This window comes from Protopterus annectens, chromosome 2.part0 (assembly GCF_019279795.1).
Source record: "Protopterus annectens isolate FY-2018-M chromosome 2.part0, PAN1.0, whole genome shotgun sequence".
Lineage (NCBI taxonomy): Eukaryota > Metazoa > Chordata > Ceratodontiformes > Protopteridae > Protopterus > Protopterus annectens.
The window spans coordinates 1736276281-1736289669 of record NC_056728.1 but is presented as its reverse complement, the minus strand read 5'-3'; the positions used below and the strand labels follow the sequence as shown (position 1 = coordinate 1736289669).

General features: G+C 38.6%; 1 protein-coding gene across 2 annotated transcripts in view; it reads left to right on the top strand.

Moving 5' to 3' along the window:
- EPHB2 (EPH receptor B2) overlaps nt 1–13389 on the top strand; it is a 2126559-nt gene that overhangs the window by 1533839 nt on the left and 579331 nt on the right. For both annotated transcript variants that reach the window (XM_044061768.1, XM_044061767.1), the window contains exon 5: nt 9495–9830. In XM_044061768.1, the coding sequence (XP_043917703.1) occupies nt 9495–9830 (336 nt within the window). The remainder of the gene's footprint in view (nt 1–9494; nt 9831–13389) is intronic.

The following is a 13389-nucleotide window of genomic DNA, read 5'->3' as shown; positions in this document are numbered from 1 at the left end:
AGAATTGGGAAATTGCTACCAATGCACACAGCAGTTTCACACAAACAATAGTCATACTGTACCTAAGAAACTCACATTTAGTCAGCACTAAGAGGTGAGTTTTCAGCCACATGATTTTGGGTGGTTACAACCAGACTGACTAGTATTCATTTTCCTGAAAGAAATGGAAATCAAGCTGTCTAGCTTAGAAAAGGCTACCAATTTTAATAGAAATAGCCACCCTCTCACCGAGGAACTGTTAGGTATGGTTTGCATACCATACTAACCTGAAAAACAGATATGCTTCTCTCTGATGAGCTCACTACAATGGACTGTTTTTAAGAAATACATTTTCTTGTTTCCGATTACAACTTCTGTTGTCAACCACATCCTGGATCCCTTCCCCAACATCTGTCCAATTACCCCTTCAAGACAAGACTCAAGTGGTGAATCCTTAGTGTAAGTGTGCAGAGGAGAGATCAGAATATGGCATGCAGGAGCGGCCTTAGGTCAACTGGTGCCCTAGGTAAAAGGTCTGCACGGCACCCCCCAGCACATCACCCAGTACCCCCATCCTGGTCTACTTACACCAAATAAATACTGGGAAAGCACCCCTGCTACAGCACTGCCCTAGGCAGCCGCCTAGTTGGCCTATGCCTAAGGCCGGCTATGTGGCACAGTCTTTATGGCCGTGTAAGGCTTTTTTGCATGCCCTACCCACTGCTCCACCCTCAAATCTCAATACGCATTTCATGAAAGAAATTTCAGCGCAACGTAATACAATGACACAATCAGAAGTTCTGCAAATATTCTCATGCAAAGTTTAAATTTCATTGTAGTTCTAAAGCTCTCTTCATCAGCTTCAAATCTAAAACTCCCTTGAGAAACATCTTTATTGTCTGTGTGGAAGGCAAAGGATGTTCCCAAGGAGGGCTTACTGATATATTTTGCCACTTCTTCCTTACCAAGCCAAATGTGGTTATGTTGGCCAAAAAACATTTGTTCTGATGTTTGGTCAAGGAAGATATTGTGTGGTAGACCAGAATTCTTGTAGTGACAAATACCATAAAATAATGGTTTAATATTTTTATGTTAAGCTGCCATTCATGAGGAGTATATTATCTGTAAGCCATAAGCAGTGAATACTTTCCCTTTCAAACAGTAACATGGCTTCTTTAAAACACATTTTGTAGCTTCTTAATAGAACAAAGTGTAGTGTGCTCTTTTTCTTCACTTATATATTTATAAATTATAAACATTTTATCAGAATTTGAATGTCTTATGTCTTTAAATTGGCAAAGCATTTAAGCTTTAATAAACCAAAAATTACTTTCACATTCAAAACACAGCATAAATCTTGCTTATACTATTTTAATAATTCAGTGAGAAGGGGAAACATCGAGGAGAAATTAAATAAAACTGCTAATAATAAATCATACATCCCCCTGTCCCACAAAAGCTTTTTTTTTTTTTCATAGAACATGTTCAAACTTTGTGGGATCTGACTTAGGTTATCTAGCACATACCTCTCAATCCCTCAGCACAATAAATCTGCACAAAAGTAGGGGGGGACAAAGACCCAAATGTGGGGACTGATTTTAAACATTGCTCGTATAAACTTAGAACACTGCTAGAATAGCAAGATTTGTATTAGCATGCATTTTTCTGAAGGATATGAAGTGTGAAACCCAAATTTATATCATTACTTAGTGACTTCATTCCTCAATGAGGTGGATATCCAGCATCACCTGAAGCAAAAGAGAAAAAAGAGAGAGGACAAGACAAAATAAAGAAAATGTGGTTTAGTATTACACAATATACTTTACCATGAGTAACTACTGAAATAAAAAAATACTCAACTATATGTATATCTGTGTATGTGTGTGTGTGTGTGTGTGTGTGTGTGTGTGTGTGTGTGTGTGTGTGTGTGTGTGTGTATTAACAGATTTATATATTTATTTTTTTTCCCCACTTACCATGCAGGAAGAGGTGGTAGAGTGAGCTAGTGTGCCAGGTACAGAAACCTTGTGCACTGCCAGAATGCTGTGAAGACTTGTTGGTGATGCAGCCCCACGCATCACATACCACCTGGCAGTTAATGGACTGGTAGCCTTTCCTGCTGTTGTACTCCTCTCTCCATGGACAACATGGGACCCTAATTGCAACATAGCTGCAATCTATCACACCAAGCACCTCAGGGAAATGGCCATCCAATAAAAGGCATGTGTAGGCTCATAGGTTCATAAGAGGTTACCAGGCTAATGGCCCTAATTCCAATAAAAGCCTAGCCATGTGAAAACCTGAATATCCTTTTTGACTAAGTTTAGACATTCCTTGTTAGCAGAGATATACTGTGATCAGTAATGACTGCTCCTGTCCATGAGGGACATAGGTGCCACCTCCGATGAATTTATGATAACCCATCCAGTTCTCAGGGTTGTGCTTGGATAGAGTCATTGATGAACTCTACTTCACATGGAGTGGGAGCTTATTTCAGGGGAGCAGTAATCTCTGGGAGACATATCTGTCTCTCCAACATGTTCTGTTGACTTTACAGACCAGGTTGAGATCTCTGGAGTGAGTTATTCTTGGCCCATCTGATTTGCAGATTTGTAGCAATTCCATTAGAGTAGGGTTCGAGACTGCTCTGTAAGCCAGGCTCAGGTCTCCTCTCAGTGGTCTGCATGATACAGAGTACAGTGTCTTTCCATGTATGTTATATTTTGGAGGCCCTGGATTCTTTTGCTGAGTAACCTCTGTAGTCTCTCCAGTTGGTGCAGGTATCTAGTGAGGTATATACAGAAGGGAGCATTGTATTCAATTAGTGTTTTGCTAAGAGTCGAGTACAGAGGTGTACAAAGAAGGTTCCTGTAGCTTGCATAGGGGCAGTGAGCTGTTTAGAATCAACAAAGTAGAAAACGTTACTGTGATCATTATTTTTGTTTCACTTTCCTCACAGTCACACATCAAACATGTGTATAGATTGCTGCTTTCGGGGGTTGGGGTGAAGAGTGAGGAGGCATACTAGGTATGTATATCAGCAGTCACTTGAAACATGTGACTGTGGTAATTTAAACTTCTGCTTTCATCCCAGTCTTAACACCAGGGGGATGCATAGACAGTGACCACCACCTTTTTTTTTGGCGGTTTAGAGAGGCATGCAGTACTTCCAGACAGGACTTGAGTCGCCTCACAACATTTGTCTTGTTAGTTTATTGTGTGCTACTGGTTTGTCAGCTTTGAACATTAAGCCGTAGCCACAGCTTTATGTCTTCCTTGAAAGACAAAAAAGTCTGAAATTCTTTTCTTACTCGTGATTTTTGTTTAGTCCTCCATTCAGTTAAAAGGCTGGGAAATGCTCTAAATCTGTAACACCTATAGCTTCTGGGGGCACTGGCTTAATTGACTTATTTCCTAAACGATTATTACTGTACTGATCAGGGAAGGTGTGTTGAAAGGATGCAAGAAAAACAAAGGCCGAACAACAGCATTCATTTTTTTCTTAGTCATAGTTTCTGTTCAAGCCATCGTTGGATGAATAGGTTGTGTGAAAAGAAAAAAAAAGTACAAATTCTCATCAGAGCATATAGAAAGTTATAGCCTCTTGAAAAAGCTAAAAAATAAGGCAAAATCTGAGAAAAGGAAGAAAAAAGTAATGTGTGTGGTGTGGACACCACTGGAGGATGTGTATGTATATATGTGTGGGGGGGAGCTGCTATTTCACCTAAATCCAGCCCTATACATAGAGTTATTGTAATGATTAAATGTTGCAAGTAAATGCTTGTAACTGTCCCTTTGGGAGATGGGCCAGCACAGTGTGGTGCATAGGCCTGTTGTTATGTTGTTATGTAAGAGCATTGCAGCTACAGGTCAGTCTGTGCGTATTACTTCTAAATGTTTGCAGCCTGAACTAAAATGTTGCTTAGGAGAAGTGGGAGTGACAGGATGATACTTAATTTGGAAGTGCTTAGGGGGCCCCCAACTTGACATTTGCTGGGGGCCCCCAAAATGCTAACACTGGCCCTGGGTGTCAAATACAATTTTGCATGCCATTTAGAATATACAGTCCTTCAGACCATTCTTTTGCATATGGCTTGTCATTTGAGTGATTTGTTACCTGGTTACATACTAATAACCCCACACAACATGGCTGACATCCTTCCCAAAGTACTAACACTGTCCTACTAGCCTTTATAGATACTGTCGCTAAAACTAGAGATAATGGCAAACTAGTCTCCGCTTATTTCTGGACTTGTCTAAAGTCTTCAACACAGTTTGCCACAACAATCTTCTTCTTCAGATGTCCTCACTAGGTCTGTCTTAGCCCATTCTTTTATGGTTCTAAAGATACCAATCCAGGAGGAATCAGTCAGTAAAATGGTACTCCACCCTCTCTCCATACCTCCCAGTCACAACCGGTGTAGCACAAGGGTCTATCCTTCATCCCTCCTCTGCAACATTCTCACTAATTCCTTCCACACATCTGCACAGCAGGTGTCCCTAATACAACATTCATGATAACACCGCAGTTGTATGCAAACATGACAACCTAATTACTAACAGCCACTGAAACATGGCTTTGTAATTCACAATTCATGTTCACCCCCCCCCAAACATATTAACAGCCACTGAAACACGGCTTTGTAATTCGCAATCCATGCTCCCCCCCTCCCCCCCAAAAAAGCTTCCTTTTTCCCCAAATCCCACCCTCATGAGAAAACTAAATTGAAAATCATCTCTTTTGATAATACAACAACTGAAGTTACTTCTCAGGGCAAATTATTAGTGCTGGTAGTGGATGATAATCTTAAATTTGACCTGCATATACAAAATTGCATAAAAAAGTACCAAAACTGGGGATGCTTTACAGAACCAAAAACTTTCAAACCAAGCAGCTATAACTACATTTGCCACTACTTAGCTGCTCCCCTCACTATTTTATGGTGCTCCCATCCTTACTAACCTCTAGGTATCACAAAAATCAAAACTTGAAAGATACTGTAATAAAGTGGCTAAATTTGCAGCAAATACCTCTTTCAGAACCCACCACTGTATAGTACCAAAAGGCCTAAATTGGTTAGAAGTACCCCATCAATTAACATATACGCAGCTTCTTATCACCTATAAAACTATCTAGCATCCATCTGCTTGTCCAGCACTAAATACCATTCTATACAGCTATGTCCCCAATCGATTATTGTGATCCAGTGTATAAAATCTCCTTTCTGTCCACAAACCTGTCAGATCTGCTGGACATGATCTGTACTTATACCATGTTGCTAAGGCCCGGAACTCCTGTATCCATCAGGTCAGTACTTTTCCTCCAGTCCTTTAAAAGCATTCTGAAAGACCTCCTAGCCAAACGCTGGCTCTGTTCTTGCTCAGCCCCATGATAAATGTTATCCTTAGGTATGAACAAGTACCTATTCATATCTTACACCTCTTTACCCTCCTTTCTTCATCATCTTCTTATTTTAATAAATTTTTCTCCCATGCCTGTCTTTCTAAAGATACCATAACCCTTCTTTTCTCCCATTTCGTATTGTAGTTCCTGTTTGTATTATACTAACTTAACATTACTGGCTAAGTTTTCTCTAAATATTAAATCATTGTAATATACGTTGTATCTATTCTTAACCAATGTTTTCACAATATATCTAATTTGGTGTAACTATTTAAAATGTAGATGTTTTTATATTATTTTTGAAAAATGTAAAATTATTGTTCTTAAATTGTTTTTGTTAAACTTTGAAGCTTTTCTCCCTGGGCCACTGCTGAAAACAAGCACCTACCCAGTTAGACTTTCACAGCAATCAAACACTAATAAATAAATAAGTAAAATATAAATAAATAATAATGAGGATTCTGCAAATGTCCATTTGGGTACTTACTGACAAAGTTGTGCCAAGGCATACATTTATCTTCACAGAGTGGTTTACGATTTCCCTCTGAGTGCCTGTGAAAGAGCCATTGATTATGTTATACAGATGCATCATATGTTCATACAGCTCGAATATTTTACATATGACTGCTTTGGTCAAAAAAGGTAATCAACTGATTTCTGGCTCTAGAATGGGGCTACTCTGCACACAGCTGATAAGAGAATTAAAATATATGACTTCTAGGAATAAAGCCACAAAAACCTGGAAACAAAACCCCATAGACAGCAGCTAAAACAAGTTTACCTAGATCATAGAAAGTCCACCAGAGCTGCTACTATTATCAAGGCAAAATGCCTTAGAAACAGGCAGAATGCTTTAAAATTCTCCCCAAAACAATTCTGGCAAGAATTAAAACTACTAACTGGCAACATCACTGGGAATTCACTCATAGGTTCATAGGTGTTTACTAGGCTAATGGCCCTGGAGCCTTTACAATCCTAGACCATAGGATTACCCTGGCATCATGCCACCCAACCTTAGTTCCTAGTGCCTCTGTCAAGTAGAGCCACTGGAGTGATCCCCGGGGTGAATTTTCTATTTCCCATGCGCTCATCAAGATTTCTCTTGAAGAGGGCCAGTGAGCTGCTCTGCTTGACATGCATGGGAAGTCTATTTCATAGCATGGGCAGTCTCTGGGTTATGAACCTGTCCCTCCAGCATGTCCTGTTGATTGTGGTAGTGAGGTCTCTGGAGCGTGTGGTGTGGAGGGATTGTGATTTCTTTAGATGTAGCATTTCTAACAGAGCTGGGTCAGACATGGCTTTGTAAGTCAAGCAGAGATCGCCTCTAAGTAGGTGATATGAGACAGAGAATAGTTAGAGTTTTTTTGAGTCTGTCCGTATAAGGCAAGTGTTTAAGGCCAAGGATCCTCTTTGTGAGATACTTTTGCGGCCTCTCCAGTTGTTGCAGGTGTCTAGTGAGGTACATGCCAAATGGGGCATTGTACTCGATGATTGGCCTAATGAGGGAAGAGTAGAGGGAGACAATGACCTCTTTCTTCCTCGATGCAAAACCCTTAGTAATGAGATGTGCTACATAGAAGGACTTTCTGACCACAGTGGCAATGTGGTGGTCAAAAGAGAGGTTGCTCTCAACCTGTGTTCCCAGATCTCTTATAACGCCTTCTGTGTTCAGTGGACTACCATCAATGTGGTAATTCAAGGAAACTGGGTTTTTCCCAAAGGGGATGAAGACACATTTTTTGACATTGAGCTTAAGGCCATGGTTCTGACACCAGTCGTTGGTCTCACTGAGGCCTTTCTGTAGGATGTCAGCATCGCTTGGGGAGTTGATAATAGCTCCCAGCTTGCAATCATCTACGAACTTTGTCAGCCAGAGTCCCTTTGTGTTGGCCTGGACTTCAGAGAAGTAGATACCAAACAGGAGAGGACCTACAGCAAACAGTTACACAAATCCTAAACGCTCCACTGTAGACGGCCAAACCACATAAGCATGTATAAAATAAGGTAAAAGTTTATTATAAAGTGTACAATTATAAAATAAACTTTTCATCAAGTGAAACTGACTCACCTTCTTCAGAAAGACTTAATGACAACCATTTCTAAATGCAGGTGTCTTATATAGATTTCGAAACAAGTCACATGAGTATTATAATTGACTAATCAGTTCTTAAAGTAGTATATAGTCACACATTGTGCAATACCAAAACGTTGTTTGTGTATGTAGAAATAAACATTAAAATACATACTCATCAGACATTATCAAGTGGACAGTATCGAGTGTTCCAATAATTATTGTCTAAGACATAAAGCATAAGACATAAAATAACTATTATCCTTGCTGACTTGCTTGAACCTATTCTCATACCATGGCTCACTGAAAAAAGTGTCTATGGCACAAAATTCTTGTTGACCTTCTTGAACCAAATGTATTTATCAGATATGTTAGATAGTTGTACTAATTAAGGCATGTGTCAATTCTAGACAGTGCCATATATTAACAGTTAAATCCGAGAAAAAGGTACACAATTGCCTATTATTACATTAAAATATGGTGTACTAAACAATGTGGTAAACATACCATATCTAAACTAAACAACCGCTCCTTCTATGATGGTATGATGTTCTTGTGGTTACTTGTTATTATCTAACCAAATTTTTTTAGGAGAGGACCCAAAACCAAACCCTGTGGGACTCCACTCGTGACTGGTCAGCAGTCTGACTTGGAGTCAGCTACTTTCACACTGTGGGTTCTATCTGTGAGCCAGTTTGCAACCCACCTGGATAGTCTCCTAAAAAAAGACCTAATTTTTGCCAGAAACTGTAGACTATAGGGATTATCTGTTGTCAGCTAAAGTGGACCACAACCCCTGATGGACAACCAGTCATCAAAAATTAATAAAGTAAAGAAAATCTATCTATTTGTCTGTCTGATTACATCCCATTGATTTTTCTTAGTGCTCCTGCAGTTATATCTTACTGATGTCTTTAGGCGTCTGATTCACCCTGTTCACATTTGTAAAACCATGCTACGTACAAGCCATAGAAAGATTTCATCTTAAGTTTACATGATGTATGACCTCTGTCTGGTGCTGCTTAAAAGATGTTAATTGTTGTTCATGTACTAGTTATTTACATATATTGTTACAATTTTCATATTTGCTAACTATCTCAACAGACAATTGGCACAGACAGAACTGTATAGCATTATATGAAGGCTTACAGAAGGATGAACAAAGTGCTGCTGACAGTATATTTGTAGCTTTAAGTGGTTATTCAGATATTGTAAGGTTTTTACAAAATATTACAAAATTAATATTCACCATGTTTATTATGACTTATCCAGTTTAAAACCTAAAATATAAGGAGCACTACCACTGTAAACATCTGTTTTTGCTGAACGGTTTGCCATTTACATTTCTTTTGTAACCTTTATGGCTGCAGAGATATGAGCATTTGTTTGAAATGTGAGCCTATAATATGATTTTGTCAAAAAGCTCAGGATGCAGTCATTAGAGTTAAAATGGCTCTTACAGGGCTCTTTCTGTCTGTCTGTCTATCCATCTATCTAATGTCCTATTGCCTGTTAAGTTGATGATTGCTAATTGTTTGCCCAGCTCATTTGCTCTCCCCCTTGTACAATATATGCAAACAGAAGCAGTAATGTGGTGCACAGTCATCCTTCATGCCTGTTTATCACTGTAGTGATGTATGGTGTTAGGAATGTGCATTGATCAGCTGGTAAAGAAAACTCGGTGTAATACAGTATGCAAACATTTTACCATTTCAAGAAGTGTTAAAATGGATTCAGAAGTTAAACAATAAGTCAGAAGCATATGGAATCATGCAGGCAACCATCTGAGCTATGCGCATCCTTTGATTTATCAATTTTGCAAGAGCTTGCTTTGTTGACAGGTGAGATGAATATGCAGGTGTGTGCTGCAAATCTAAACTCATCATCTCTAATGTTATGGGTCTAAAATATGACAAGAAAAGTGATCTTAATTTTGTGATATGAACTAAGCTGTTACTGCTCTGAATAATTTTCTGTTTTATTTTTTCTTAATATGGGTTTTACCATGCATTTCTATACTCATTATTTCTTTATCTACAGCAATCCCCTCAGCTCCACAAAATGTGCTGTCTTTTGTGAATGAAACCTCACTGGTGTTGGAGTGGGGACCACCAAAGGACACGGGTGGTCGGGAGGATGTTGTCTACAATATCATCTGCAAAAGTTGTAGTTCCAGGCGAGGAGTGTGCACACGTTGTGGTGACAATGTGCAGTTTGTCCCCCGACAGCTGGGACTGATTGACTCAAAGGTTTATATCAGTGATTTGTTGGCACATACACAGTACACATTCGAGATCCAGGCTGTGAATGGTGTTTCTGACCAGAGCCCCTACTCCCCGCAATTTGCATCTGTCAATATTACTACCAACCAGGCCGGTAAGTCATATGATTTTTCTCAATGCTACATTTAGAGAGACATTTTTTTAAACTTGCTTGTGGAATGTTAGTTTTTTCCTAAAATATTTTTAGTACTACTTTTCACACTATTCTCATTCCCTGGTATGGTAATAATGCTGGAAATGCTTGTGTTTTTTTTTTTTTTTTTTTTTTTTAGGACATGTCCCTTGCTTCTCAAACCTTCAGACATTGTCTTCTTATCTGTAAAGCTAGATTACATGATGTGATTTCATTTGCTAAACTGTATAGCTGGTATCCCAAGGTTCAAACCTAGGTCTTTTGTTATTCATTGTGCTCCTGAACAATACATTATAATTTTGTGTTAAGTCATTTAACTATTTATTCATCTTTGAAGATGATTTGTGATTATTAGAGATGGTATGGACTTGGTTACAGCTTATGTCTGTTTGACATGATACAATAGCTTAAAGTTTAAAACAACAGATAAGCATGCCAGGTAAATTAAAATCAGGTAATTATAAAAGTACGTATATACAAATGGGTTTCACGTTTTCCAGTACTTTCTAAAAGTGGGTTACAAATGTATTTAAACTGCATCGTGCTGAGCAGTCAGGTTAAAAAAAACAGACATTTCCAGATCTACTGTTGTTATTTCAGTATAGATTATCAATATTTTCCATGCCATGTGAATAAACTTGGTAAATGTACAGCACATTTTCATTATGTACTGTAAATGTCTCTTCAGATAAATTAGTTGCTCTATTGCCTTCATTTTCTTCTTTAAATGAAAGCTGCTGAAAGGTTGTAGCATGACCAGATGTGCATTTACTAATGTTGATATAAATTTGTACATTGTATTTATATTTACATGTGAATTAGTATGTGACTTCAGTGCATTAAAAGAAGTTTCCAGTCTGCTGTGTGTATAGGTATACAGTAAAAGTAAAATCCCTCAGTCTAGAAATAAAAGGCATCTATAATAGTAGCTAAGAAATTATACGTAATTGAAAAAACTGTGATTTTATTAGCATCCCAGAGGACTAGAATGTTTTAATTACAGCTATTACAACTGAATCACTGACTTTTAGTTTTAAGTTTTCAATTTAAGAATGATTGCAGTTGGAAAATTAAAAGTCAAAATAGTAGTAGGTATATAGATCGATTTCACATTGACTTCAGGAGATATTTTTTGAGTGTCTGAATGTTTCAGTATAATGCACAGGCTACATTATATTTTTAGGCTCTATCAGCATCAGCCATTTGAAGGGAAGAGTTGTGTCTCTAAAATCTGTGGCCAATTCAGCAGTAAATGAAAATGTAGATGTGTCTCATGTCTGATTCCTTTATATGGTTAACATATTTAATAAGCCAGATATAAAATGTCATTTCTGTTATTGTATCATTGCACTACTGATACATTTGACAAAATGCAACATTAGTATCTAACACACTGCCTGAAGACTACTGCTAGAGTTTCATTTTGGTACACTAAAGGAGAAGAAAACATAACGTAGAGGACGTGGCTACAGACATGCTGTCTGAAATAGTACAAGACTGCATATAGAATCATATTATTATTATTGTTATTATCATTATGTCATTCAGTCAAAATGAATAATTCTCTAAAAGCTTGTCTGTGTGGTGCAAAGGGTTGAAGTCTGGAATGTGCCCCAGACAACCTATGTTTACCTTGCAGCACAGGCACGAAAGGGACCATGGAAGGAGAATGAGAGTGAGTAGCTGATGCCAGCTCAGCATCCTGAGGTAAGGGAGGCAGCTTGTCTTGCTGCATCGGTGACAGCTGCAGAAGTGCAGAACGGTCACCAGCAGCATATAGGTACCATGCCTACACTGTAAGCATTGTGCCACTTAGTCATGAGCTGCCTATGTGCAGAAGCATGCATGCACCTCCTGAGGGCAGCATTCATGGAATTTGCACGCTGCTGATTGGGTGGTGACAGGACAGTCCACAAGACCTGCAGACTAGCCTGGCCTCTTTCATCTGGAATCTTCCCTCCATCGGGGAACACATGAGTAATTGGGGTTGTAGGAAGGGGACCCAGTGAACTGATCCTGCAGACTGAATGACCTGAAATTATTGTAGATGGTACATTGATGCAACAGTTAGTGTTGCTGATTCATACCTCTGGGTTATTTGGTTCTCTGGTAAAAAATCCTGGGTATGATATCTCACAGAGTCTGCATATCTTCCTTGCAGCCGCATGAGTTTTCAGTCAGTACTACAGTTTCTTTCTTCATTGCAAAGACATGTTGTCAGGTAAATTGGCACTCCTGTAAATTGCCTGTAGGTGCATATACAGGGTGTGAGTGAATGTGTACATATGTCCTTCAATAGAGTGGCATCCCAGCTAGAAATGGCCCTTTTCTTGAGCCATCTTTGTGCTAGAATAGACTTTGGCACCCATGTAGCCATGAATGTGACAAGGCAGGTATCTAAGAATGCATAACTGAAATTATTTTAGATATTTTTGCATTTCCTTACAGAAGCACAAATAGATAATGTTTTGCTGGTTCTAACAAAGTACAAGTCCGTTTATTTGAATGGGTAGAGTCATAGCTTCTGTATCAGTCTTCATTCCAATGCTGTTGAACAGTCGTAGGATCATACTGACAGAATTTTATACAATATATAGCATAACCATTCACAGCTTTCCAGAGTCTGCAGACTACAGATCCAAACCTGTAATAAAATCAGCTCCTTTTTGGATGGGGAGCACAAGTCTGATTTCAGTATGAAAATTAGTTATGTTTTTGCTGGGAAGCACCCAGCAGCATATGTAAGAGATGCTTTGTCTTTCCACCATTTAAAGTCCTAGAAATGCATTCCTTTTTTTTCTTTAAGCTGACAGTATATTATTAATAGCGTTCAGGAAGTACAGGTCGGGTCTACTTTTATTAACCAGAGAATTTGTGAGTCATAATTAATAAAGAGTTAAAAGAATTTATTTGGGAGGGGAAGAGCGCAACAGTTAGGTAAGATAAGTTGATTCTCCCTGCAGAACAAGATGATTTAGGATAATCTGATTTGAAGAAATATTTTAGACGTATAAAATTAAGGAATATAAAAAATAGATAAATACACACAGATACACACACACACACACACACACACACACACACACACACACACACATAACACAAGCAGAAGATTATAAGTCAAAGTGGAAAGAGATGGTAATGAAATGCTGTTGGGGGGGGGGTTGAGAAGTAAGGACTATGGATGCAGTTCCATAAAGGAGAATAACGACTATACATAATATTGTATTCATATAATAATCAAAGGCATTTTAAGACCTACGCCAACACATTCATGGAGAAATGTGATTTTACCAATAGTGATGCCTGTAGGTGGGGCCTAGAAAGTAGGCAAGAGGGGGCTGCAATTTACTAGAAGAAAATTAGCAAGGCACCCAAGGTTTCAGGAGCAAATAATAGATTGCCTTCTCTAAGTGGATTGATAATAAAGTATTGGCATAGAGCAAGGGCCAACAGATTGCTAAATAAAGACTAGCTCCAGCAGAGTTTTTAGTTAAGCCTGGAACACAAATTGCTGTTA